The sequence below is a fragment of the Drosophila biarmipes genome, chromosome 3R (assembly GCF_025231255.1).
Source record: "Drosophila biarmipes strain raj3 chromosome 3R, RU_DBia_V1.1, whole genome shotgun sequence".
Lineage (NCBI taxonomy): Eukaryota > Metazoa > Arthropoda > Insecta > Diptera > Drosophilidae > Drosophila > Drosophila biarmipes.
In genome coordinates this window covers 22,679,598-22,707,297 of record NC_066616.1, presented here as the reverse complement: position 1 = coordinate 22,707,297, position 27,700 = coordinate 22,679,598, and the positions used below count along the sequence as shown (strand labels likewise).

General features: G+C 44.0%; 5 protein-coding genes across 20 annotated transcripts in view; 4 read left to right on the top strand and 1 right to left on the bottom strand.

The window, feature by feature from the left end:
* The first annotated feature begins 2,193 nt into the window (after positions 1 to 2,193).
* On the top strand, positions 2,194 to 15,971 carry LOC108026428 (F-box/LRR-repeat protein 7). Its single transcript, XM_017097363.3, has 5 exons — positions 2,194 to 2,481; positions 12,015 to 12,861; positions 13,082 to 13,897; positions 14,851 to 15,030; positions 15,095 to 15,971. The coding sequence occupies exons 2-5, from the start codon at positions 12,075 to 12,077 to the stop codon at positions 15,628 to 15,630; spliced, it is 2,319 nt and encodes a 772-aa protein (XP_016952852.1). The 5' UTR covers positions 2,194 to 2,481; positions 12,015 to 12,074; the 3' UTR covers positions 15,631 to 15,971.
* On the top strand, positions 6,841 to 8,050 carry LOC108026430 (kappaPI-actitoxin-Avd3c). Of its 2 annotated transcripts, XM_017097366.3 has the most exons (3): positions 6,925 to 7,036; positions 7,103 to 7,730; positions 7,796 to 8,050. In XM_017097366.3, exons 2-3 carry the CDS (start codon positions 7,667 to 7,669, stop codon positions 8,011 to 8,013), a joined length of 282 nt encoding a protein of 93 aa, XP_016952855.1. In that variant the 5' UTR covers positions 6,925 to 7,036; positions 7,103 to 7,666; the 3' UTR covers positions 8,014 to 8,050. The 2 variants fall into 2 exon arrangements, with proteins under 2 accessions (XP_050744816.1, XP_016952855.1); XM_050888859.1 differs by lacking the exon at positions 7,103 to 7,730 and having other exon boundaries at positions 6,841 to 7,036.
* On the bottom strand, positions 15,838 to 16,845 carry LOC108026429 (uncharacterized). Its single transcript, XM_017097365.3, has one exon. The coding sequence runs from the start codon at positions 16,793 to 16,795 to the stop codon at positions 15,980 to 15,982; it is 816 nt and encodes a 271-aa protein (XP_016952854.1). The 5' UTR covers positions 16,796 to 16,845; the 3' UTR covers positions 15,838 to 15,979.
* Positions 16,846 to 17,209: 364 nt separating this feature from the next.
* Positions 17,210 to 18,107, top strand: LOC108026036 (mitochondrial import inner membrane translocase subunit Tim16). Its single transcript, XM_017096728.3, has 2 exons — positions 17,210 to 17,667; positions 17,730 to 18,107. The coding sequence occupies exons 1-2, from the start codon at positions 17,505 to 17,507 to the stop codon at positions 17,993 to 17,995; spliced, it is 429 nt and encodes a 142-aa protein (XP_016952217.1). The 5' UTR covers positions 17,210 to 17,504; the 3' UTR covers positions 17,996 to 18,107.
* Positions 18,108 to 18,512: 405 nt separating this feature from the next.
* The window catches only part of LOC108026172 (synapse-associated protein of 47 kDa), a 28,111-nt gene continuing 18,923 nt past the window's right edge, over positions 18,513 to 27,700 (top strand). For 7 of the 15 annotated variants that reach the window (XM_017096938.3, XM_017096937.3, XM_017096936.3 and 4 more), the window contains exon 1: positions 18,514 to 19,796. In XM_017096938.3, the coding sequence (XP_016952427.1) occupies positions 19,579 to 19,796 (218 nt within the window). In that variant the 5' untranslated portion in view covers positions 18,514 to 19,578. Of the gene's footprint in view, positions 19,797 to 27,700 lie in introns of all 15 variants that reach the window. The other 8 variants (XR_006367326.2, XR_001768249.3, XR_007764700.1 and 5 more) reach the window with 3 other exon arrangements.

Sequence of the window (27,700 nt, the reverse complement as noted above, 5' to 3'; positions counted from 1 at the left end):
GCCAAAATAAGAAAAAGGAGAGGGCAAAAATAAACCATTTTCCTGCACACTTTCAGCCCTTTTCCATATATTATCAGCTTCTTGCGATTTAATTACCCAGGCCATGGAAAACAGCAGCAATAACAGCAACAATAAGAGCAACTGCAGCAACTGCAGCAACAGCAGCCAGCGAAATTAACCCTCTGAGATAAACGCATAATTCCGTGTGCAAAAATCTGCAAGACAATTCATAAACATAACCTACACGAACCCAGTCTCTGAAGTGGCCGTGTCCGCATGGGTATGGGTGCCAGCCTTATCGATCGTGGTCAAGAGCAGCGGCAAGAGACCCGAACCCGAACCCGAACCCAGACCATGTCCAGTCCCAATCCAAGTTGGAAGCCCTCGGGGCGCTCTCAGCAATTTTCATTGCTCCAGCTCTGGCCACGGCAACTTCTCCAGCTGCACAGGGAGAAATCGAAGGAGGTTTGAGATATAATTACAACCACGGTGCGAAAAGGCCTTACAGATACTGCACTTATACTTGTATTTTTGCATAAACTGTCAAGGAACTCCAAATGGTCAAATATTCGAAAAACTTAAGAAATTTGAATTCAGATTTTAATGACTTAAAGTAGCACTTAAAGCTGAATATTACTAATCTTATTGATCCTCATATAAATTTATTTTAAGTTCTTTTTGATATATTATTGTAAGGACATAGGGCTTTTAAAATGTTGTCAACTGTCTAGGTTTAGGTTAAAATAGTATAACCTTATAGCCTTTGCATATCTTTAGCCCAATAAGTAAAAATGTATGAACCTCTTTGGATGCAAAAGTTTATTCTAATTTAATTTTTATACTAAATTTTTAATAAAAATTGATTTTTGTTTTTCCCTCTGCAAGCTGCAGCCTGAGCTCTCCGCTGCGATCGTTGTCGCGATCTGCTGGCCCGGTCGTCCTCCGACTTGCTCTGATTCTGCGCCCAACAACAATGCGGCCCGGACCGCTTGCAGTCGGTCGCCGCGGCCTTAGCTATTTACAACACTGCATTCCTGCGCCGCAGTCATTCAAGAAGAAGTTAAGAGCTGGGCTGCCTAAGACGCGGCAGGCCGAGAGCGGACCAAGACTGAGCTGTCGAAGCCGAAGTCGAGCGCTGAACTTGTTTCATGCCACTTGGGCTTAGTGTGTGCTCGATCCCCTATGCCAGCGATCCCCCGCTCCCCTCCGCCCTGCCCCCTCCTGCTCTTTTTGCCTCTTAAATGCTGTAATAAGCCAACAACAGCGGCCTGAAAACATGTTTATGAAAAGAAAGAAATTCCATTGCAAACAAAAGCGGGAGGGAGAGGACGAGAGGCGTGCGCTGCGCATGCGCGCCTGTAATCCAGCTCACTCACACACGAGCGCACTCTGAGCCGTGCTCTTAAGCCTCTTTCTGGGGATTTTTAAGGTGGAATCTCGATGGCTCTCGCGTCAGGCTCTCTTCTCGTATGCCAGTTTAGCCCACAGGCACATTTAGTTATGCCATGGTGGAAATATTTTTGCGAGCGCAGCTGAAAAACAACAAAAGCGTAAAAGTAGCACAAGATCTTCAACAGGTGGTGGATTTCAGAGGGGAGGGGCAGAGCCGGGAGTTTGGGAATGAGGTGAACATTTCAAAAATGTGGGGAACTCTGCTGCTTAATACTAATATCATAAATTTATAGTAATCTAAAGTAATATTCTAATATTCTATATATATTCTAATATAATAGTTTTAATAACACTTTCAAATCTCCCTATAGGTATACACAAACATTGCAGCAAGGCAGTTAATAACAAGTATAAATATCTCAAGTAATGAAGTTTTCATTATTTTTAATTAATTTTATTTTTAATTAATTTAAAGATTTTTATATAATTTCACTAAAGAATACAAAATTCTGATTTTCAAATGCAACAAGTTCGTTGCCTGAGTTTTTTGTTTTTCGCCTGGCAATGCTCTCCTCCCTACTCTCACCTCTCACCACCTGTGGTGGATTTGCGCCGCGGCCAAGAGCGCACTCCGCTCTCTTTCGCCGCGATCGACGGCCAGCACTCTGCAGACCGTGCGACTGCGCACTCAGATGCCGTTTACCTGTCGACCCAACCAGGTGCCCGCGTGTCCAGGTGTCGTCCAAAAGCGGACCAAACCGAGTCTCAAGGCGCCGCTCTGCGTTGCGTGCCTACGTGTCCTCCGAGTGTGTGTGAGTGAGTGAGTCAGTGAGCGCAAAAAAGATAACACCGAGAGCCGAGCTGGGCCGCAGTGAAAGATCGGGACGCACACACTCTCACCTGCGACCTGCAATGAAAATAAAGTAGAGAAAAGAGTGTGCGCCAGCGTGTGATCGTGTGTGTTGGTGTGGTGGAATAACAGAGAAAATAAATGGAAATTAAATGAAGCTGCAAAAACTGCCAAATAAACAAAGTGCTATGCGATGCATAAATGAGAACCCGAAGGGAGTTACCTGTATAATCGTCAAGGTAGAGCAGGCGATCACAACTTATTAAATTGCAATTCAAGATTCAGGTTTTCAGCAGGCCTCTCTTTCGCTCTTCGCCTTAGCTCCCTCTCTCTCTCTCCCTCTCTATTTCTGTATGGCTTCTTCTTCTTCTTCCTGGGCTCATATATTCTTTAGTTTTCTTTATTAATATTGCACGATCGTAAAACTTTAATGGAATTATTCGTACGCCCATTCCCTGTGACACCTCGCAAAAAGTGCAAAAAATATGCGAAAAGGTGGAAAAAACTCTCGAGTCGACCCCAAACCAGTTGCAAAAGTTGTCACATTAAAATCACACCTTTGGAGATATATATTTATTGTTGTTGCTGCTGCTGCCGCTGCTGCTGCCGCTGAGGCTGCACCACTTTGGCATATAACTCGTTCGAGATACAACTACAGCTGCAGATTTCGATGCAGATGCAGATACACCCTCTCGACCAAGTGGTTGCATGCAAATTATACACGTAGAGGAAGTCGGGATCTCTCGACTGGTCATTAACTCAACTAGGAGTTGCTGCAACGGATATGTTTATGGCCAACTGATTGAATTTCATCCTAACACACACACACACACCGAGTCGCGGCAATTATGCGCAGAACGACTTTCCTTTTTCCCCCGCCAAAAAATAACCATATTCATATATTTCCTGGAACTCCATGGAAGTACCACAATCAGTAGATAGATATGTGGATAATTCTAGCGCTGAGACCTCTGTGGCACACGTGTTGGCCAAATGTTTTCGGCTCTTCACATCATTAGCGAACTGCCCGAGGGTTTGCCCCTGCAGTTCGGTTAGCTGGAATCCATAAACCATATGCATATTGCCAAAAGAAACCCACATTTATTTTGTCTGGCTTCTCCCTGGTAATTTCTGCATGTTAAATGATTACAAATTGGTCATTTGATATCACAACATTTTGGCATTCGTGTCGAGATCGCACTTTCCCAGCCAGCGGCGAATCGAAAGCGCTTAAAAGATCGCCCGCTTAGTGGTGTGCATTTACCAACAATTTCAAATATTTCCCCTACGAAAAATGTCAACATATGCGCATTGCAATGACAGGCCAGCCAGTCAGTCTTTTGAAGCCAGCGAGCCACTTGGCCACTTGGCCACTCGGAGAGCCAATGCAACACAAATCCACGGTCCGCTGTCCAGCCAAGTCAGCCATGGCCCGCAGCCCCAATCAAAGCCGAAAAGCTTTCAGGCCAAAAGGCTGCCGCCATCGCAGACATGGAAAAGCCACTCGCCGATTTCATGAGATTTTCAACAGTTTTTTTTCCTTTATTTATTTCGTTTATTTATATTTTTAACTTCCTCCTGCGAAGATCCATTAACTTGGATAACCAATTAATAGAAAGTAAAGAAAATATCTTCATTTAAGTAGATTGTTAGCTCATAAGCTACTAAAATACAAATAAAATAAGCTCTCACTTATGATTTTTCAATTTAAAGGTTTTATATTTTGTTAATTTTTTTTATAGAAAAGCCATGTTATTTTCATTTTATAATTTGATAAACTTTGGTTGTTAATCATGATATGAAACTTTTTTATCTCTAGTAAGTCTTTAGTTTTATTTTATTCATTTTAAGATCTTCAAAAACATATATCAATTTCTCCAAAATATAAACCATAGAATCTGTGCCACAGCTAGAGATACATTTATACTATAATAACACTTTGATTTTTAAGAGTGCTTATGGGAAAGAGTACCTTGAATTTTCAATACCTCTACCCAGTACCCACAGAGTATCTCTAGTTCGTCATTTTCCTCCGGCTAATCGACTTTCCTTTCTTGTCCGCAACTTTTATTGTATGTCTCCCTGCGCTGTGTGAGTGCGGGTATTTATGTGTCTGTTTGTATGATTTCATAGCTCTTGCAACAGTGCAATCAGCAAATACTAAAATGCAATGCGACGTATTTTTTATTATTTATTTTTTCCTCTATTTTCATTTTTCTTTGACTCGCAGCCGAAGCTCGCCGCGAGTCGTGGCCAAGAGAGTTGCAGTCTTGCGGTCCTACAAGCTCATAGTCTTACGGTCGCACAGTCTCTCACGCCACAAGCGACAGTTTTGTATTAGAAACGGCAACTTGTAGCTGCAGCTAGTTACGAGCTTGACGATTACCTGGCCAGCAGAGGGGGGAGCGGGCACAGGTGGGCGGGGGGCGGGGGGCGGGGGGCGGCGGCAGGGAGGCAGCTGGAATGTTGTTTCTGGTTGCTAGTTGGCCATGTTGCCGAGTGACTGACATAGTTGCTGGTTCGCAATTGTTGCTGCTGTCGCAGGGCATTTGCGCAGGCTGAACTTTAAAATTAAATTTGCTAAACAATTTATGTGTAGCACATTAGATGGCAAAAAAAAAAAAAGTGAAGAGCTGATAGACAAGCTATGCGGGCGTCTTTTGGTTATGCGGGCCATCCAGAGATACTCCGCCGGAACCTGTTTCGCTCTCTTTCCCCAGTGAAAAGTGTGGCCAAGAGTCGGGGAATCGGAGACAAAACGGTGCTTTTCTCTTGCACTTATCACTCGATCATGGCCATCTCTCTTTCTCCTGCGCTTTAATGAAATGTAATTTGAAAAATTGCGCGCGGCAAATGGTTGGCTTCTTGTTAGAGGAGACCTCGTTGTCTTGCACAGAATTTCAAATATTTTGTCTTAATTAAGATTTTCCTGATCTCTCTGTCTCTTTTTTTGGGGGGGGGATCTAACTCTTTCCGAAAAGTCGGGCAACGCTTTTAGATAAATTAACTCTGACATTTGGTCCGTCAAGCATTTGTCGCTTTTTGCATTTGCTCGACATTTTTATTGGACTTTGACTTGGCCTGGATTTATGTGGGCTCTGGCGGATTGGGGACTGCGGATCTGGGCAACTGGGCAACTGGGGATTAGCCGCGGTGCCATCATTCACGTCCGCAATTGTGTTGGCCCCGTCAACGTCAGCGAGTGCTTTTCGCTGCTGCCCCTGGAACAGCATGTAATTTGCAATGAGCTCTCCTCGTTTCTGGGTCTTATTTTGTGATTTATTTGGCCCAAACTCCGCTGGCTGTTTAATTTCAGCTTGGGCCCTGCCTTGCCCACAGTCACTGCCAAAAGTCATTTTTCGGGGGGTCGAATCGAAAGACTCAGGCAACGAACTGGTTCGCCTGGAATTCGAGTTATGCTGGGATTGCTGTGGGATTGGGATGAGTGGAGATGAGTTGCTGCCCAAGAATCTCCCTTGATTGATGACAGGCTCTCAATGTTTCAATCGCCGCGGCCCCTCTTCACGGTTGTGCCGGTGTTCACGGTTCATTATATAAGATTCGGTTTAATTAGTTCGACTAAAATCCGCGCGTTCTTCTTTAATGGCTGGGGGGAAATTTTTTAGTTACAGATAATGACGAAAGAAATGGCACAGAACCATTAAAGAAATTTCACAAAAAAGCTAAAGAGCAGCCAAGACCAATTTTGATGGATAGCGCGTAGACGTCAAGAAATCAATTTATATATATATTTGGTTCTTCTTTTTTTTCCGCACACTATCAGATCAATCAGTGGTGAACAAAAAGCGAGCGATGGCAAAGTGGAAATCTAAACGAGTTTTTCCACAGTCGCTGAGCAGCTCAGCTTCCTGAGAAAGTTTTTTGCCTAAGTAATTGAGATTGCAGAATCTACAAATTGATACAAAATTCCAATAATTTACAGTTAGCGGGCCAGAGATATATCCGCCGATTTCGCATAGCTCGAAGTCAGGCTGAATGCTCTAATTAATGCCGCACAATCCCACAATGAATCTTCATTCCGTTCCATTCGATACTTTCTACCAGATCAATCTCTTCTTTCTTCAGCTTCCTGTCTAAGCCTATTCAGCTGGAACCTTTATTATAATTTACACTTATTTATGCATGCATAGGCAAATATATATGGCCCATTGCTGAAAACGCCGCCCGTGCATATTTAATAAATACGAACACATTCTCCAGTCTTTCTTCTTTTTTTTGGTTTGCGAAACATTTCAAATTCTTTGTGAACTGTGTCAACTTTCAATTCTTTTCATCGCCTATTTGCATAGAGACAACAGCAACACGAGAAGCCGCCGAATCGGAGTTCATTTAACTTGGTTGAGCGGCTGGCCAAGTTCAGCTGTTGTTGGGCCAAATTAAATGTGTTCAAATAAATATTTAAGCAGAGCCTAATTGCTGCAGAATGCCATAAAACAAATTAATTTTGGAATTTTTTACAGGCAGCAAGCGGGTAGGCCAGCTTTCAGTTGATGTTGGCCCAGCTTAATGGGTTATTAAGTGAAAATATTCCCGCATAAAATTAGCCGTTGCATACAAATAATTTTTAATAGAATTTATCTCGTAACTCGTCGCTTTTCATAGGGTATTCCACTTGGGGCATTCGCTAGCCTTATTAATTCACCTATAAAAGCTTGCTAACATTCGTACCTTTCGCATTTATCAACCTGCAAGTGAGTCCCACATAAATCATGCTGTTAAAATGGCTGTATCTCGGTCTGATCTTAATTGTTTTTACACCTCCCATCAGCAGTCGTAAGTCGAGCTATTTAAAATATTTTAATATTAATCTACAAAAATCTTTGCTTCCTTTTAATTAAGGTAGGGAAATATGCTTTTTGCCCAGGAATACTGGGAGGGGTAGCATTTGGAGTAGGCGCTGGTACTTCGACAGTAATAGGAAACTTTGCCGGCGATTCAGGTTTTTTGGAAACCTCAATAATGGAAATGCAAATAACTTTGCGAGCTGGAGGCACTGCCAAATAAATTGTTTCTAAAAATGTATATTTTTTCAAATATGTAGTATTATTAGTATTATTCTTCAAAAATAATAGCATTTTCAATCAGAGAATTAAAATTTTAAACGTACGTTCTTAAAGTTGTTTTTTAAATAAATAAAAAGAAAGAGTATTAATTTGTTTTAGGTGATCTATCTATTACCAGTAGTTGCCATCATCTTATACCAGTTTTTCAGTTATATTATGCCCAAAAAGCTAGATCATATATAAGCAGATGATTTTAAACTAACAAAATATTGGTTTATCCTTAACAATTGAGTTTGTTTTGCACCACCTGGTTTAATATGTTTTTTAGTTCGAGAATAATTGCCGATGGTATAAAAGCTATAAACACCTATTTATTCGAGTTAGTTTCATTTGATTCACCATGCTGTTGAAAATTTCGTGTCTCCTTGTTATTTTGGTCATCTGCCTGCAACAGAGTCAGTCGAGTGAGTTCGATCTTCCTTGAGAGTTTTAAATATGCTGTCTTGGTAAAACTCATCTTCAATTCTAGTGAACAAGAGGTGCCTCAAGCCTCTTAAAGAGGGCACTGGAAAGGCCTACCTGCGCAGTTGGTTCTACAACTCCACAGCCCAGCGATGCCAAAGGTTCATCTTCTTAGGCGGTGCGAGGAATGGCAATCACTTTAAGACCAAAGCTCGATGTCGCAAAATTTGCCTAGCCCAAGTGGCTTTGCCAATTAAGTTATCCTCCACTGATGATGGCGTTTAAAAAGAACAACGATCTGAATCAGATACAATGTAATAAATGAGACTTAAATAAGTTAAGGCAAGTCGGGCTAATTGCATTTTGTGTGAAATCGCTGAGAAAATCAAGTTGAAGCTGCGCCCATTTTTTTCCGCTGGCTGGCATGCGCAAGAAATATTTCTTATGACTTTTAAAAGTATTTTTATATATTTTATTTTTCTTTGTAAAACTTGTCAGCGCCACCCACTTTCTAGGCAGCGCCGGCTGAAAACCCGAGTGGGTGTCTATTTGCCTAGGAGGTGTTAGGCGGGTGCGCTGGCAGTCCAATGGAGCCGCAGCAACAACTGCAAAAGCAATTGCAACCACAGCAGCAACATCAGCGTTTTGCTAAATCAAAATTGACACTATGCAAAGGCAGCCCACTGAAAACGGTAGCCACACACACACAGAGCCACATGGCTTTGGGCCAAGACTTGGGGCCAGGCGCTCAGCATGCCGAGCCATGGAGGCCAAAAGGTGCCCGCTGTCCGTGGCGCCAAGATGTTGTTGCCACTCGGCGTTAGATTTCAACCATGTGCAGACAACGGTCGCCACACACAAACGCTGGCAATAGCAGTTATTAGTTTGACACAGCGCACAGTGTGACCAATGGGATTTATGAGTGGATTTGTGGGGAAAAGTAATCACAGAGGTACTTTCAAATTAGTTACACCAAAGCATTAAAAAAAGTGCTAGATTTATCAGGAAAGTCGTAATATAACTGAATTATAAATATTACAAATAATATAATTGTTAATAATGAAATTATTATTTTGAATCAGTAGAAAGTGTGACCAAATGAATTTATGAAGAGGTTAGTTAGTGAAACTAAGCACGGAGATAGAATATACATTTTTACTTAAGTCTATTGAAATGGGACATCATAAAAAAGTTGGATAAAATATATTGAAGGTTCATTAAGGTATCATCATTATTTACATTTCATCACTTGAAGCCTTTTCCCCTCCTGCAGCACTCAAATCTTTAAAGGACAGCCGGATGTAGAAGCTTAAAGCTGAAGTACAACCCATTAAAATGATTTAATACCACACTCCTAGTTATTTTACATAATATTTTAATATCACGACTTTAACAATCTCTCCCCAATGTGCTGAAGTGGTCTTGCCATGTTTGAGTGCACCGTGGGCACCAGCACGGCGACATTTGCTCATTAAGCATATTAAATAATTAGTACTTGTTGTTGTCATATTTTATGTGCTCGTTTGTGTGCTCGTTGAGCTCACTTGAAGAGGCTTGGCCTGGCCAGGGAAATATGGACAGGCACGTAAAGATAGAGATAGGAACTTCGACTCAGATCGAGATAGATACTCGCACAGAGCGCTGGACCAGTTTCCAAATGATGTGCGCCAAGCGCTTGGCCTTTGCCGGGTTTCCTATAATTTTTATTTGCCCAATAAAAATTGTGAAATATATACGCGGCTTAATTGAACACAGAATTGGTTGAGCCACTTGACAGATATGAAGGTAATCCGGGATATTCGTTTAATTCCGGGGAAATGCAAATATAGTGGTTAATAAAAATTAAGCGATAATACTCAATTAATTTAAATCGAATATAGGCAGATACTTTATTCACGCGTCGTAAATTCTCAGTCAATTATAATTGTGAAGGTAATCCGGGTTATTAATATAGCTATAAGAAAAATGGCAATGTAAAATAAATATTAAATACAAATGCTCCAATTTATTGGCCATTTTAATTTATTAAATTTATATTAAAGAAATGAAAGTTTATAATGAATATGATATTGACTTCTTTCATTTTATAGCCATATTAGTTAAAAAACGTATACCATAACATTTAGTTAAGATCAAATTTAGATACATGTGAATGCTCATTCAATAATATTAATATGTATTTCCGATAAAGACAACTTTCTCATTCACTCTCTTGGCCAGTGTTCCCGTCCTAATCTTGGCCCAAAGTGTTGGCCAACAAGAACTTTACAAGCTCCGTGGGTTGTTTACAGCACCTAATGCGTTACTAATGATGTTTCAGCCCTTCGGCCCCAAAGACAGAGAATAAAACAAACAAAATGAATTATATTTGCATGTAAATTTATGCAAATTCCATGCTGTGTTGCCCAATGAACCATTTGACACTTTTGTCCACACACCGAGCGTGCTTTATTAATTATTTATTGTCCAACTGTTGTGAATTATGGCAACGGCTGGCCATGGTCTAGGAAAAAATCAAATGCCTCTCGAGTGGATGTGGATTGGAGTGGACTGGAGTGAAGTGATCTCTGGCTGGGAGCATTTTCCTTTCTTTCTTCTTGGGAGATTTTCGTTGGGGCTTCGAACCAGTTGAGCGACATTCCATATGAGGCGCGACAGGCGGCGACTCCACTTCACATGGGATTCAGAGTCGGATTCAGATTCCAATTCCGATTCAGATTCGGTTTTGGCTTGGGTTCGGTTTTGGTTTTCGGTTTCGGAGATGCTAAGATTAATCAGCTGCCATAAGCCAAATGACAAGACATATTTCTGTCGGCTCTCCAAATGTGCTAGAGCCCCGGTGTTATTATTGCTGCCTATTTGTGTTTATTTATGGCGAGGCCAGAAATGATACAACACAAAAATCAAGAAATTAATTTCAAATTTGATTACAATAAAAATAAAGCCAGGCTTTTGAGTAGCCTTTGATTTACTCGTCTCGAAGTATGCCCCTCATTTTTTTTTTTTTATTTCGATGCTTTCATGTAGGTGTGCCCCGAAAAACGCGGCCCCACCCAGAAATGCCACGAAAATTTCAAATAAATTTATAGTTTTCTATTTAGATGGCTTAGCTGGCCGAGTAAATTATGCAAAGCCAAAGCCGAAGCCGAAGCCGAAGCCCATTGCCAGAGAACGGTTATGGCTTCTGCCCAAGATCTCTTGTTCCCAACTTGCCGAATTGGGTTACTTTCGGCTTAATTTGAGGTCTTAAGGTTAGGCCAAATTGCGGATGGCCACAAGCCAGCCCACGCCTTCTGCAGCCTCATCCGCTCATCCTCTTCTTGTGCCTCATCCCTAAACCAAAGTCCCGAGCAAACTGGTTCCGGGTTCCAACAACAATGAATGGAGCAGCCAGCCGCGGCTCAATGGAAATGACAGCATACGTGTGGCCAAATAAAAGATATAGGGGTACCCCTGTATCCCCCCCACACATAAGGCCAAAAAAAGCCAACCAATGATTTGTTCGGAGCGTGGGCGATCCCCTTATTAATTGTAAAAATATATACGTGCGCAGAACGATTTGTTTGCCAACAACCGAAGCACCGATGATAATTCCAACAATCCCCAACTCATTTCACCCACAAGTCGTCGAATGCTGGATTTGAAAGGTCAACTGCAGTAAAGTTTCGACGGAGGAGTGGTTCGCTTAGAAAAAGCTATATGTGTGTGTACATTTTACGACTCCCAGTTATGACTCCCCAGCGCCGCTTTTTCCTCTAATAATTGCGAATGGCATGCAGACCCACAAAAGGCAACCCACACACATCCACCAGGCATTCCGTGTTCCCATGGCCATCGCAGATTTGAATTCCATTTGGCGGACGGCGACAAACGATCAACTTTTTGAGCTTTTTGGGATAAAAGATAATTTGAAGTTTCATAATTAATACAAATTAATTGCAATTCATTCATTTGATTGGAGTCTTTAAAGGTTGTTTAATAGGAAGAGCTTAAAAAGGGCAGTATCATAATAAACATATTAAATTCGGTTTTTACAAAAAAGGTCAAACCATTTCTATAAAATTAGAACTTTATTGCATTTAAGAGCTTTAAAAAGAGAGGGTCTTCTAAATTCTAAGTCCGCTTAATAGATTTAAAATATAATGCCAGATATATTACATTCAAATTCGCATTCTTTAATCATCCAAATATATTAAAATTGAAACCAGCAATTTCTGCCACACTTGTTATTTAAAATATTAAATATCTCATATTTAAGCAACTCCATATTTTTTATTATTTTACAGACCTTTGCGCCGTTCTAGAGGCCTCTAGTTGAAAGACAAGACCCCTAAAGGGACCCAACCATGTCGCACAAGACGAGCAGCCGTCGCAGCAGCGACCTGGAGTGCCCACTGGCCTCCTTGGGCCGCAACAGCAATGCGGTGCGCGACCACTACCACCATCCGCATCCGCTGAGCTCCAGTCCACTCGATCCGCAGGCCTACAAGATGATGTCCCGTAAGTCACCAAATCCCGGCATGGATGTGGGCGAGACGCCCAGCGACCAGGCGGCGGCATCTTCGACCGTGCTCCACATGGTGCAACAGAAGGCGGCAACCTTCGAGCTCAGAGGTCGCCACTCCAGACCGGAACAGGCCAGCACCTATGGAGCTCATTCCACGGCTTCTGTGGGCAGGCATGCGAAGAAATCCCCCGAGCTGCCGGCTCCAGCCTCCAGAAACCCAGTGGCCCCTGTGCCCCAGCCAAGGAACTTTCTCACCCTGGAGCATGTCCTGCAATTCGGAGCCCAGCGACCCAGTTGGATGCACGGGAACAGTGCGGATACGGAGGATTCAAGTGACAATAATGCGGGTGGCGGAGGAACAGGAAGTGGAGGAGGCAGTGGTGGTGGAGCAGCTGGAGGAGGAAGAAGACGAAACCAGGGTGGCCGATGCAGTGTGCCCACTGTTCTGAGCAGCAATGGCGGCGCTAGCAATGGAGCCCAGTATCTCCTGGACAAGAAGATGGAGTCCCTGTATCTGGGCAACGCTCTACGAGCTCTGCCCTTGGGCGCCGAGGCGAGTCAGTACCAAAACGAGCGCTACTACCTGGAGGATTACAGCAGCGGCAGTGGGAACGAGCGCCTGCCAGGTGGGTGGATCTTTTTAAGAAGTCTATAATCCCTTTTAATAAAGTTGAATTGGGATTTAATCCCCTAAGCTAGCTTAAAAATATAGTTGGAAAATTTAAAAGTGCCATAAAAAGATTACGAATTCTTACATGTTAAACCTCTGAAGGAAGCTTGAAATTATTTTTGTTATTTATGATCTGAAATTCTTTATAACGTTCTTGAAATATTTCATTTCCGCAGAACGCCTACACCACCCACGCACCTCCAGTCCCAGCGAGACGAGTGGCTCGGATCGTTACCTGCTCAACAGGAGCTCCAACTCCAACCACCTGCATTCCAAGGGTCAGAGCCTCTCGGATGGCCTGTGCAACCTGGGCCGCTTCTCGCCCAGCTTGGACCAGGGCTATGCCACGCTGGTCTCGCCCTCACCGACGGGTCACCATTCGAGTGGCGGAGCGGGCAATGTGACCAACTCCACGACGGCCAGTGGAGCGGGCATAATGGCCAGCAGTACGCCAACCACAACGCCGCGAAGAGGAGTCTCCAGCAACGGAGTGGGTGGAGGAGGAGTCGCTGGAGGAGGAGCAGGACCTGGCACAGCCGTTGGACCGCCTCCGTGGAACCGCAAGGGTCCCTTCCGCTGTGGACCGCTCTTCGATCGCCTGCCCGACGAGGCCGTCGTCCGGATCTTCTCCTGGCTGGACAGCTGCGAGCTGTGCAACGTGGCGAGGGTCTGCCGGAGATTCGAGCACCTGGCGTGGCGACCCATCCTGTGGAAGGTGATCTCGCTGAGGGGCGAGCACCTCAACGGCGACAAGACGCTCAAGATGATCTTCCGGCAGCTGTGCGGGCAAAGTTGCAACGGAGCCTGTCCGGAAGTGGAGCGCGTAATGCTGGCCGATGGCTGCCGCATCTCGGATAAGGGTCTCCAGCTCCTCACCCGTCGCTGCCCGGAGCTGACCCACCTTCAGTTGCAAACCTGCGTGGGCGTCTCAAATCAGGCGCTAGTCGAGGCGCTGACGAAGTGCAGCAATCTGCAGCATCTGGATGTGACAGGTGGGTAAAAATATTTCAAGCTCCCGTGAATTCAATAAGAATCCCATTACAAAGATCTATCATGAAAATTGGTTAAAATTTTGGCCCTCGCTATCGGAAGCATATTAATTTAGATCATTAGAGAATTCAAATACAAACTCATAGAGGTATCCTACATCCAAATCTGGATCATATAACTCAAGTTATGGAATCTAGAAGGTCAGTTTTGGGGTCCAGTAGTGAAAGCCGTTGGAAACATGTAAAAATCGAACATGAAAATGGGTTAAAATTTCAACGTTCTCTAAAAATAAATATTTTAGTGCAGATTATTAGCGAGTTGAAATACAAGATCATAGAGGTATCTCACGTCTAAATTGGGATCCTACAACTCAAGCTATGAAATCTAGAAGTTCAGTTTTGGGGTCGGATACTGAAACCCATTGGAGATACGGAAAAATCGAACATGAAAATGGGTTAAAATTTCGACCTTCTCTAAAAATAAATATTTAAATGTAGTTTATTAGAGAATTGAAATACAAGATCATAGAGGTATCCCACGTCTAAATCGGGATCCTACAACTCAAGTTATGGAATCTAGTAGTTCAGTTTTGGGGTCTGATACTGAAAACCCATTGGAGTTACGGAAAAATCGAACTGAAAATGGGTTAAAATTTCGACTTTCTCTAAAAATAAATATTTAAATGTAGATTGTCAGAGAATTGAAGCACAAACTCACAGAGGTATCCCACGTATAAATCGGGATCCTACAACTCAAGTTATGGATTCCAGAAGTGTAGTGTTATGTTTCTAAAGCCCATGGAAAAATCAAATATGAAAAAGGGCACTACAGACAAACTCAAAATGGTATCCTACCTTGTCTTTAGCCACTTAATGTTCGTAATGATATATTACATATAATATTAAAAAGAACCCTTCATTAACCAATCTTTTCTTTCAATATAACGTTTTCTTAGGCTGCAGCCAGGTGAGCAGCATCAGTCCGAATCCCCATGTGGAGCCACCGCGTCGCCTCCTGCTGCAGTATCTGGACCTCACCGACTGCATGGCCATCGATGACATGGGCCTGAAGATCGTGGTCAAGAACTGTCCCCAGCTGGTGTATCTGTATCTGCGGCGCTGCATACAAATTACAGGTGAGTCGGACAGGATCGTAATTATACCCCGTGATATATAACCTTTTAATCATCTACCAAACAGATGCGGGTCTGAAGTTTGTGCCCAGTTTCTGTGTGTCGCTGAAGGAGTTGAGTGTGTCCGACTGCCTGAACATCACCGATTTTGGCCTGTACGAGCTGGCCAAGTTGGGGGCAGCACTTCGCTACCTTTCGGTGGCCAAGTGCGAGCGCGTCTCGGATGCTGGGTTGAAGGTCATCGCCAGGAGGTGCTACAAACTGCGGTATCTCAATGCCCGAGGATGCGAGGCTGTGAGCGATGACTCCATCACGGTCCTAGCCCGATCCTGTCCGCGGCTCAGAGCTCTAGACATCGGAAAGTGCGATGTGAGCGACGCGGGACTGCGCGCCTTGGCCGAAAGCTGTCCCAATCTCAAGAAGCTCAGCCTGCGCAGCTGCGACATGATTACGGATCGCGGGGTGCAGTGCATCGCCTACTACTGCCGGGGATTACAGCAACTGAATATCCAGGATTGCCCGGTGTCCATCGAGGGCTATAGGGCGGTCAAGAAGTACTGCAAGCGCTGCATCATCGAGCACACCAATCCGGGATTCTGTTGAGATGCCCCTTTTGTGGCATAAGCCACCACCAAAAGCACAGAGGCAGGCCATAGAAGCAGGAATCACTGCACAAATGAGAATTTATGGGCACATAAGGGTTCTCCATTATAAAGTGCCAGGCTAACATAGGCCAACCAAGGGAACTAAGCCCTAGTTCAATGATCATTCTGTAAAAAGGGAGGGAACCCCCTTTATAAAGACGATCAATGAGTTTAGTTGTTATTGTAAATTGTACATATCGAACGGAAGCTGGACAGGATTAGCATAGCATAGAACATGTTCAAGTAGACTATGTTTAAGTAGACTAATTCTTGGCGTAATAAATTATTGTCCCCACCACAGAGATGGTTTAGTGTGTGTGTGGTTTCTTGGTCTTCTTCTCGAGGACGTCAAAAATGTGAGGGGGCTTGAGCTGCGGCACATGGTCAAGGATGTATGGAGGACGAATGTCCATGAGTTCCCGGGTGTAGTGGGTCTTGTGCTTGGTCCGTCGCATGCGATCCAATTTGATGGTGGCCTTCATGGAAGGCTGGGAGTCTTTATCCTTTTTCGCTTCCTCCACATAGGGAGTGATCTTTATATTGCTGCAATGGCCCCGCTCCAAATAGTTGATGGTGGCCATGAGGGAACGTATATCTGCCACGACGGACATGGTCTGTTCGTGGATCCGCCGCAGGGCTTGCAGATCGGCATTGATCCTGGACAGACGCTTGTCCACCGAAGGCTGTGTCCTGGGATCACAGGGTTTCGGCAGTGGCACGGAATATCTAGCGGGGGCCTGATCTTCTGAAGGTTTTCCAGCGGGAGCTTTAGCATCCTTACATGGTTTAGGCACCAGCTTCTCCGAAACCTCCATCAGACGCACACGCTCCTCCAAAGTGTCATTGGGCAGCTGGCGGAGTATCCGCCGCAACTGCTTCTTCTTCTTGGGAGTGAGGAGGTGCTTGTGCCTCTGAAAGCGGTTCAGACCGCGGCGCAAGTTGTCCATCATGTCCATCCAGACGTCCATGCCCTTGCTCTCCTCCTCGATTTGGCTCTGCAGGCGCTCCCTTTTCGACCGGAAGTGCCGCAGTTGGCGCTGCAGCAGGTGCACCTGCTTCTGGTCATCGTAGTGATCACGGAGCAGTCGGTCATAGGCCTTTTTCCATTTGGGTTCCTTTTCCATCTGCTAGGCTGGCTAAATTTTGAATTTAAAAAAATAACTGACAGAAGCAGGGATGCTATCGATATCAAAAAATAGCTAGTTTTTAGTTTATTAAAAAAAATACGGGTCGTTTAAGAATTTATTAGTTTAGCTATGAACATTTTTAAAAAGTAGTTCCCTTTTTATATTACCAATACCCAATAAGCTAGCTGAATGTAGCAGTTATGCTATAAAGAATTAATAAACATATGCTATATTAGCTGAAATAAAACTTTATTTATCTTTAATATATAAGTTATAAAACAAATTATGGAGTTTTTTCAAAACTAGCCATTTTACTAATTTAAATATAAGCCGATACAAAAATAGCTATTTTTCTAGAAAAACAATCTAGAAAACCAATCGATGACTATCGATAAGGGCCGTGTACCATCCCTAGGCAATCAGCTGTTTTGCCTGCTTTTCGCCGCCAGCAACTTTAGTAATTTACCTGGCGTAAAAGATAAAATTCTTCTGGTACCTAGTTAATATTGCAATAAGTACATCAAAATTGTATGTAAAACGCGGTAAACTCGCATCTCCAGAACGACATCTGCAAAGTAAACCAATTGGAACAACCGAGGCTCATCAGCTGTTGCGTAATTTAAGCGACACGTTTTTGGGTGCCCCAAAATTAAGGTGTAATCAAAGAGTGCCTCAGATTTTACGTTCGAACCGAGCAGCACAAGAAATGGCCAAGTACATCGCCCAGATCATCGTGCTGGGCGCCCAGGCGGTGGGAAGAGCTTTCACCAAGGCGCTGCGTCAGGAGATCGCTGCCTCCCAAGAAGCGGCACGTCGAGCGGGCGGTGGCAAGCAGGGCGACAAGAGCGCCGAGTCCAACCTGCGCACAGGTCAGGCTCACCTTATAGAAATGGCATAACCCAGTGCTCACACTCGTATTCCCCCTTTGCAGGCATGACGCTGGAGGAGGCCAAGCAAATCCTGAACATAGATGACCCTAAGAACGTGGAGGCCATCCTCAAGAACTACGAGCACTTGTTCCAGGTGAACGAGCGCTCCAAAGGCGGTTCCTTCTACATCCAATCGAAGGTTTTCCGCGCCAAGGAGCGACTTGACCACGAAATCAAAGCCCAGCAGGCAAAGCAGCCAAAGCAGGAAGCCGCGGAGGCGGAAACGACGGCGGAGGAGCCTCAAAGCAGGGCGAGGCAGCGACGCTGAGCACCCCAATTGCCTCCCATCGAACTAATTAGCTGATAATTGATTTATAAAACTACTTGTTAAGTACAAAAAACGAAAGTCTGTTGATGTAAATAGAGTTTTACGAACATGATGTGTGTCGAGAGTAATCAGCTTATAAGATGGAGCTACTTTTGTAGACAGTTACTTGGGATATCTGGATGTTTATCACAAGTCTAAAGGCAGATGGTTCCCTTTTTAGCTCTATGCTTTGTTATTGCTTGAACGTACTATAAACTTATTATAATCAAAGGGAAGCGGAAGTATGAACAATATTTTTAATACCTTAATATCTATTTTTGTACTTGCAACATATCTTTTAAATTACATTTATTATTCCTATATATAGTAAACCAAATTATGTAGAAATAGGCTTTACTAATGGGGAAATAAAAACAATTTGAAATTCAATTTTCAAAACAGCTGTTGCAAAGCTGGTCATGCCTATCGATAGGCAAGGCGGTTGCTGTTATCGAGCGACTACAGTCAGCTGTTTGATGGGCAGCACTGACCCGAAGCGAACCGAAAATATTCTTGGCTGGTGCGCAGTTGTTGTTTCCACAGACGTGTCAATTGTTTGTCTAATTGCGCTAGAAAAAAGCCAACGACGCCAAAGCACACATGCGCATTCCAGCGGACAAAGGAGCAAGAGCAGCCGAACCCACCACCGCCAGCAGCAGCGCCACGAAAAACGCAATAGCAGCCACCCAGCGTCGCGGAGGAGGGGGTGGACTCCACTTTTCCAGGGAGAAAGCGAGCATACGAGACTCGGTATAGGAGAATCTCCACTCAGGCACGAATCCCAGAGAGAAGACGAAGACGACGGTATTTGAGCCAACGACATTCCGCTGCTCCGTCAGTTTTCAGAGGACCTTCGAAGTGGGCAGCCGAGAATCCCAAGTCTCCTGGCGATAAGACAAAAGAAAAAAAGAAAAGAAAAATTCCAGAAAAAAGCTCAAGTGGTAATTGGCCTGCGAATCAAATTACTTTAGTTGTGCCAACAGCAAATAGCAAAATAATAACAAAAACGCTTCAAACTCGAGCGTGGCGTGTGTCCATGTGGAAAATCGATCGAATCGCAGAGTATTTATCGTGTAATTGTGCCTAAAAGCCACGCAATTCGCAGTCCGTTTTATTGATTTTCCCCACCGCCAGTTGCAATAAAGAAACCTCCATTCTTTTCCCTTCCATTACGATCTGCACATCTCTTGGCCAACATCATCATCATCGTCGTCATCTTGCAGCGTGCAAAATTCAAGTTAAATGCGAGAATTTACATAACGCCGAGCGTTGAAAGTGAAACTTCTGTGGTGCGAGCACTGAACACTGAAAGAAAGGAAAACCCATTACAGGATATTATATCGCTGACAAGTTTTGGAGCGCAAGGAGAGCGGCCGAGCAGGGTAAAAGAGAGGCAACGAGAGAGCCAGACCCGAGATAGAGAGAGCAGAGAGCGAGCGTTGAACGTGCGCACGTTTTCCTGGTCAGGAAACCACACCAAACACCACTAATCCTTGAGAGAATCAGCGGGAGCAGGAGCAGGAGTAGCAACCAGAGCCATCATCATGTTTTCGGGCCTAACAAATCAATTCACCTCGCTGGTGGGCGCCGTTAAAGGAGGCGCTGGCGACGAGGATGTGCCCGCGCCCACGGGAGAAGCGGCTGCAGCCGCTCCAGCCGCCGCCTCCACATCCTTGGAGGCCACGGCCTCCTCTGCAGTCGATCCGGAGGCAGCCGCTGCCGTCGGCGGCGAGGGACTCGAGGGCGAGGAAGCTGGCAAAAGGTGAGTGTGTGAATCGCAATCCCCCTTTTTGGGGCAATCCTTCTTTCTAGTCTTCCATGTCGTGACTGGGGCTCCCAAATCCTGAGCCAACCTGACATGGCGTGCCAATGTGACCTTGCTATTTGTACCTTTTAACATTTCACCCGGCGGAGCTCGTGCTCGGGCTCCAGCTCCTGCCCCTGGCCTCCTCCAGTCCAATCCATCATAGTTTGTTGGCACACTCCGTCCGGGTTATCCTGCACTTTTCCATTGCATTCCGCACGCGCTCACGTGACTGAACATAATTGCTTAAACTGCAAACCAAATGCCCGATAATTTCACTCCCATATATCCTATTTCCCTCAACTTTTATGGCTAGCAATTTCGATTTGAAAATGCAGGGCAAATTGGCTAAAACGATTTGGATTGACGAATCATGGAATTGCCAATTGAGACGTGCGGAGTTTTCTTCAGTTGCGGAATTATAGGGTTCTTCCATTCATTTAAGAGGAAACTCCACTCCCAAAGGACGATTTTAAATAGATGTTCCATCACTTAATTATTCTTTAAATGTATCCTTCAAGAATTCTTGCTATTTTATGATTTTTAAGTGGTATAAACAGTTGTATTGTAATACCATACCGATTTTAAGATCATTTTGGAATCCTTTTTTCTTATATTTTTAAATGTGGACTTATAAATATTTGTATTCCCATGTATTACAAAGTTCTATATAAAGATCTTAGCTTATTTTATAAAGTAAACTATTAACAGCTCAAAAATGCGAGTTTACCAACCTTGTATACAATATTATTTACTCGAAATGAATGATTGTTTTGCCCCATTTTTTTTACACTCTCCATATCATTTGACCTTTCTGCTTTTTTGCTTTTCCTGGACACTTCATCAATCTCTGGCAAACAGTCCGCACCCAAAATTCAGCTTAGCTCCCTTTTTGCGCCATAAGAGATATTTGGAGTTCCTGTTTTTCGCTTTTCAGCGACTGCCAATGAAAATCCAATTATTTGGCTGATTTTTCCGACAACTTAAGCTCGGCGTGATGGCCTGCTAATGCCACAAGTTGCTGGCTAATCCCCAGGACAGGCCAAAGTCAACTAATGCCCTTGCTTTTCACTTAATTTCGCGCATTAATATTTAATTGTGCGAGTGTGGCCCAGTGTGCGCTGGGCCAGGATCAGGATGTCAATCCGGGGCACGTTTTTCCAACCAGCTGCCAACAGCTGGTGTCGTTGGGTGTCGTCTTTGAAACCAAAGACCGTGATGTGTCACGCCTATTCAACGGCTCCGCCTTTCTCTCCTACCCCCTGGTCCTTTCACTATCAATTGACATTGACGAGTTGGACCAGTTTCGTGTTGTTCTTTGTATCCTTCCTGGATTCCAATGAAAATAATTTGCACGTGGCTCCTGCATAACCACAAAATGTTGAGTCATTCGAGATGGCTGCTCCTCCTTCGCCGCCGCCTGGTTCCCTCGGTTTTTTGACCAGCTTGCTGTGTTCGAAAAACTGTCACCAATGGGCGGGAGGAGAGGACTTTGGGGGGAGCAGGACTCGGGTGGCAGGATGTGTTCCTTTTGGTGGTTGCTTTCCAGTTTCCAGTTGACTTTTGCTCGTTTTGCGGATCGATACGAGAGCAGCCCGACGAGAGAGAGGAGCTCTCTCCGCTCTGCGAAATGTGCACATGTGATGTGGCCAAAACGAGTAAAAACGACGCCATGTCCTCCGCTCCGCAGGATTACTGCCCCTGCCCCCTGCCTCCTGACCCCTGCCCCGCCCCCTTGTTGTCCTTTTGCAAGCCTATTTAATAATTGTGCATTCAGAAAACGTGTGTGCTGGCTTGTTGCCTGTCTTTTCGCCTCGTCCCCCAGCCCCTTGCCATTTTCATCAATCAGCGCTAAATCTCTATAATTTTCAATGAATTAATTTATTCAATTTTCGCTGCCTGGCATACGAGTTGCTCATTATGCTGGGGGGAATTTTGGGGCCAAAATCGATTAGGATTCCCTTACGAAGGTCCTGGAAAAGTGGGCTATGCCAAGCTGCAGTAATTACCATATGCCCCCTACACACAGAAAATATTCGATGGATAACAATTTAAAATACGAATAGTTACCTAAATGTACATAAGGTTAAAAGCTGTTAGGAATATTAATATGAGGTTTATTGTTGCAAAATATGTTAACTATTTCCTTGAATTTCTATGTCTGTGGACCATTTAACTATTAAATTAGTCCATATAAACTAGAATTTTATTTTTTGTTTATATATTTTAGTGTATTTAGTGCAAATCCCCACCTGTTTCTGCTCCTTGTTCGGAATTCTCCTCTGTTTTCGCCCAGCGAGCCAGGGCCACAGTTGTTGGCGCTTTCAAGGACATTACACTATTTGCACTTGCTCTCTGCCAGCAGCGTGTCTGTATGCGTCTGCCCTTGCCTTTGTTGCTAAAATTATGCCAAAATAAGTAAAAAACGAGCCAGAACTGTTTCATCTTGCGCCCAAATTGCTTGGCAAACAAGTAGGACAAAAGTACCGAATGCATTTTTAACGCCGCTTGACACAATTTACTCACCAACAAAAACGCACAAGGAAAAGTTTCTTCTCCACCCGGGTCATGGGTCATGGGTCATGATTAACAAAAAATAAAGAGAAACAAACACAGAAACAAGGGCCAAACAAAAGTTAAGAAACAAATATTTGCACCTGTCTTGGCCTGATTGAAATATGCTTTCTATATGCAAATACAAATCCCGCCTTCGCAAATGATATAAATATTACATTTGGGCCAAAGTCCAGGGAAATGGAGGTTTTCCATTTCTTTTTTACGCCCACCTGGGCGTCCTCCAGGACGGCAAACACAATAAAATCAAAGCAATGGCCTCAAAATAAATAAATAAAAAACACCCCGAAATTTATCGACGCGACATTTGGCCTGCCAAGCACACACATTTCCCAAGGATATAAAAAGATAAATAAGAGCGAGAAATTGAAACGCTGCCAAAGCCAGAGCTGAATGCAAAAACCTAGCTGGCTACTTAAATTTAAAGGCGGTATTAAAATTTCATGTCAAGGCAGGACATGGCCGATATGTCCGGCCATTTGGCCAGGACATGGCGTGGGTGCTAACGACGCCTTGGCCATTTGACATTTGCCAGCTGCCTGTTGGCTGTTGGCTGCTGGCCCTTTCCCCACTTGGCCGGCCAAATTAACGTGCTGGCCCGGCCAAAAAAAGCAACAATCTCTGTGGTCAGCAACGCTGTGGAGCTGGAGGATCCTGCTGCCTGCTGCCCGCTGCCTGCAATTTCAATTTCATTTCGGGCTTCCCTTCGGCAGCAGGACCTTAATTGCCGTCTGCGCCGTGGGTTGTCCCCCACAGAAACCCACCCACTTTCCCGAAACTATCTGCGTTTTTTTTTCTTTTTTTGGTATTTTTTCAGCTGTCCCATTTAATTCAATTTATACTGTGCTTGAATCTCTGGGCTGCCGCTTTGTGTGTTTATTGTTTGCACCACAAATTAATATTTATAGCCCTGGGCATTTGTTTCGTGCTGAATCATTCGGCCCATATAAATAGTAATTTTTATGCAAATTGAGTGTTTGCCACGAGTTTTGCAGTGCCTAATTGCTGGCCAGGGAATTTCCCACGCCCGCCACTCGAATGTGTTACCAAAAGGACAAGGACTGAAATAAAATGCGTGTCTCACGGTAGTTTCTGGCATTTTATTTGATTTTTAAATTCAGAAAGATTTATGAGCAACGAAAAACAGTCTACAATTAAAATGACCCCGTTTTAAGTGTCAAGATATACTAAAAATAAAGATTTAAAGATACTTCCGAGGTGGAATATATAAATACTCTTAAAATTTTGTGGCTACCATTTAGAGTATCTTTCAATCTGTAGAATCTACCCATTTGGCTGGCCAGTTTCTGGCTGGCTAATCAGAGGCCATCAAAATGCCCAATCAACTTAACACCGATTTTATAGATGCACCTCACCTTTTGACCCCGTGCCACTTGGGCCACGACCAATTGGAAGTCAATTATGCCCGAAAGCAAAATGTGGGCCAAAGGTCTTGCCAAACGGACTTTTATGGCCCACACGCAGCAGCTAAAAACCAAAAGGAAAAAGTAAAATAAACGGAATACAAGATAAAATTTAATGCTGCTCGTAAAGTGACCCCGCCAAGTTGGCCAAGGTGTAAACGGTGCCGGATCTGTAAGCCCCATGAAATCAGGACACGGCTGAAACATATGGAAATATAGAGAACCGGGAGGGGGAAACATATGTTAACAGTTTGCTGGAATAAAGATAAATTGAATGTCCGCAGGATGGGCAAGTGCAGGGGCGGAAGTCAACTAAAGCGAGGCAACCGGAAGGCCAGTCACGGGAGAAAGTTTGTGTGCTCTGCCCGCTGAGCCCTTCCCGATAATGTTGCCACGTTGCCTGCGTAGCCCAGTTGCCAAGTTGCCAAGTGCTGGGCCTGCTGCAGACGCAGACGATGATAAAGTCGCGTTAAGAGCCAAGACAAGCGCTGGCAAAACATAAATATTAACAAAGCGCGGAAGTGACAGGCCGGGCGGGTAATGGCAACAAACGATGCAGCAGATGGGGCGGAGGACGAGGTCATCCGGGGAGCAGGAAGCGTGGGAGCAGCACGCACACACATAAAAGCGCACTCATTCCACCACATCCTCCCAGGACTCGCAGGACCTGCGTCAAAGTAGCAAATTGCGGCATATCGTAAAAGCGGCAGCCAGACTACGTGCTTTGTTTCTATTTCCCGCTGACCTCGCAGCATGAGAAATGCCCTGCCAAAAACTTTTACGGATGTCAGCAGGGCTTTATTATAAACTTAAACAACTTGGTTCCAACTAAAAGTTGCCTTCTCTGGGGCCAAATCAAAGCACTTCAGGAGTACTTTATCAAGTAATCTCGAGTCAAAGAGTCTTCTTACTGAAACAAGAAAGTGTTTCTTACAATTTAAGAATTGAAATCCAAATATTTAAGCTTTATTATAAACTAAAACAAATTGGTGTTTACTAAAAATAGTATCCTCTTCAAAATAATTAAACCTTTACTCTGAACTTAAACAAGTTGGTTGCAACAAAAGGATGCCTTCTCCAGGATAAAATGAGAGCATTTCATATTTCCTACCTTATAATCTCCAATCAAAGGTTGTTCTTGCTTCAATAACTCTGTTTTAAATGATTTAAAAATTAAAAACAAAATATTAAAGCTTATCTGCGCTATTTCGTAGCCCATTAAGTGCACACCCAGCATCGTGCTTATCCAACTATGCAAATGGTTGTAGATATCACACATCGCTCCCCCGAATCCCTTTTGGGCTTCCGTCACCCACAGTCATAAAGCCAATGGTGCCAGCAAATAAACCGCCTCTTGAGTAATATTTAAAATTTACATAAAACTGGCACGCTCTATAAAATGCGAAAAACAGCAACAACTGGGAGGAAAACAAGTAATAATACAGAAAACATCAACGTTTTGATAATGGCAGCTCAGTTGCCAGTTCTAAAAGCCAGTCCCAATTGCTCATGTGTCTGGCTTTCGGAGCTCTCCTCATCCCCGCCCCTCGATGGGGTGTGTGATGATTTGGTCGAGTGTAAAACACATAGCCCCCGGGCTTTCACAGCGGCCATTTTGTTTCGGGGCCGAGCTTCGTGGTTCATAAATTTCCGCCTGGCTCTGCAGTTGAAATTTATGGCTGGGCTTTTTCGGGCTCTTGCCTAATCACAATGACGGGGCGTATACGTAATGCCGAGTGTAGGTGGCTGGGAAAAAGAGAGAGACCATCTGGCCGCTGTCGTTCGAATTGTCTCTGGGCATCAAATGCCCAGCCTTTGGCAGCCTCTGTGGCCTTTGTTTCCCTTCAAAACTAATGCAATTCTGCGGCTGGAGAAAGGCAAAAACGGGCATGAAAAACACGCGTAATTCAATTTCCAGCTGCGGATGCTGCAGCACCAGCTCCTCTGGCAGCCACGTCGCCTCGAATTCAATTTTCTGTTTCGGTTTCGGATGCCGCCGACAGCGAGGCGACGTTAACGTGCGCAATTAATTCTGTCAACAACAGGCTCTAACAGTCTGCGAGAATAACGCCTGCTGGCCATGGTTTTCGGTCCACGTTTTTCCAACCCAAACTCCCCCTCTACAATTTGCAATTTAAATGGAACATTTCAACTCCTTCGGCTGCTCCGCCTCGACTTTAATCCAATTTCGGGGACCTTTTTCTCCGGGAATAATATAACTTTTAATGAGCATGGCTTGTGATTCGGCCTGGCCTGGCCTGGCCTGGCTTGTCCTGGTCGATTGTAATCAAGTTTCCCGGGAATCGGGCCAAAGCCGTATCCTTGAAACTTTCCCTCGCGGCTTTTCAATAAACAAAATTACTCAACTTTACTGCTAATGACATTATCCAATGTTGTGTTTTGCCTGCCTGCCCCACCGATAAGGCAATCCTTTAAGTGCAAAATTCACACATTCCCCTCCAGCTGGGCTAAACGTGACAGTCGAACCTTTTACTGGCGAACACTTTCGTGCCCAACGGCCTTGCTAAAAGGTTTTCTGACTTTATCTAGAAATGGCTGTCAAAGTTTCCCAAGCGAAATTAAAGTCTGGCCCACTCTACCACTATTTTCATGAAACATTTTATGGTCTGAACGATTTTAACCAGCATTTTTGTGGGCGGAAAATCGATTCGGCCGTATGTATTGCCTGGGGAGTGTGGATAAATAGAAGGTATTTCCACTTGCCGCATGCCGGAATCAAAGCATTTCTTAATTAAATGACAGCCCTTTGCATTAGATCAGGGTCAACCCATCCTGCCATATTGCAGCTTTCATAAAATCGATGAGGTGTGTGGGTGAGCTAGAGTTGCTGCAATTCATACCACCCCCGATTCATTCATTCACTTATTCACTCATTCATCTGTGACTCAGCAGCACGTCGCCCCCGTGTGTTGTGCAACTCGGACGTTAATTGAAAATCGCCAGCGACTGGCTTAGTCCTTTTCCATTTGACTCTGGGCTCTTCAAACAGTTTGCTTTGTAATTGAGTAATGAAATATGCCAAGTCACTCGGAGCAGCGAACACAGTTTCGCCTGCATAACAATTAAGATGATACGGCAGGGGCGGGGTTAAGGGTGGGCCAGTGAGAGGGATTGCTGCGGAATGTGTGCTAAAGGTCAACACGTTGCTGCATCGTGGCGCAGTCCTTGGATGCTCGGACTCGTGGATTCATGGGGTGCGGCGTGGGGATTACGCGGCGTATGAGCAACATTCGGTGCCAAGTCCAAAAACTGTTGCCTACTTATTGGGGTCTTTTTTGAGAGCGAGACTTTGGTTCATATTTTTATTGATTTGGACGAGAATTTAGTTCATAGCTCTCAATTCTGTAGATATTTGAACTAAATTTGAATTTCCAGACATTTACTGACATTCTTTCATTCTTAAACTAAGATTAATTGAACGATTGTTTTCTAAATCTGGTTTAATAAGATGTTTTTTTATTCATAAAGATTTTTAATCCTTAAAATTGGTTTAAAAAATAATGCTGTTGTTTTTATGTTCTTTATGTACTTTATTATAGTTATAAATATCATTTAATTCATTATTTTTTAACCCTTAAGCCATCATTACATTTACATTACTACATTTGCATTTTAAGCAAAAATCATTTGTTTTCCTTACATTTTTGCTTACTTCTTAGCTCTTATAGTTTTGCCCCCATCATTAATTCATCCATATGCTGGCGTCAACTTCATCCTTGTTCCACTCGAAGGACATGCTTGCTTAGCTTTACTTATCAAGCACAATAAACCATTATTATCTCATCAGTGCCAGGCGTAACCTCATCAAAACTAACGCAGCTGCCATATGTTGCCAAGTATTGG

Coding starts and splice junctions, on each gene's coding strand:
- LOC108026430 (XM_050888859.1), top strand. CDS start 6,973: ATGCTGTTAAAATGGCTGTATCTCGGTCTGATCTTAATTGTTTTTACA. Junction 7,037..7,795: donor TACACCTCCCATCAGCAGTC/GTAAGTCGAGCT, acceptor CTTCAATTCTAG/TGAACAAGAGGTGCCTCAAG.
- LOC108026428 (XM_017097363.3), top strand. CDS start 12,075: ATGTCGCACAAGACGAGCAGCCGTCGCAGCAGCGACCTGGAGTGCCCA. Junction 12,862..13,081: donor TGGGAACGAGCGCCTGCCAG/GTGGGTGGATCT, acceptor TCATTTCCGCAG/AACGCCTACACCACCCACGC. Junction 13,898..14,850: donor GCAGCATCTGGATGTGACAG/GTGGGTAAAAAT, acceptor ACGTTTTCTTAG/GCTGCAGCCAGGTGAGCAGC.
- LOC108026429 (XM_017097365.3), bottom strand. CDS start 16,795: ATGGAAAAGGAACCCAAATGGAAAAAGGCCTATGACCGACTGCTCCGT.
- LOC108026036 (XM_017096728.3), top strand. CDS start 17,505: ATGGCCAAGTACATCGCCCAGATCATCGTGCTGGGCGCCCAGGCGGTG. Junction 17,668..17,729: donor CGAGTCCAACCTGCGCACAG/GTCAGGCTCACC, acceptor CCCCCTTTGCAG/GCATGACGCTGGAGGAGGCC.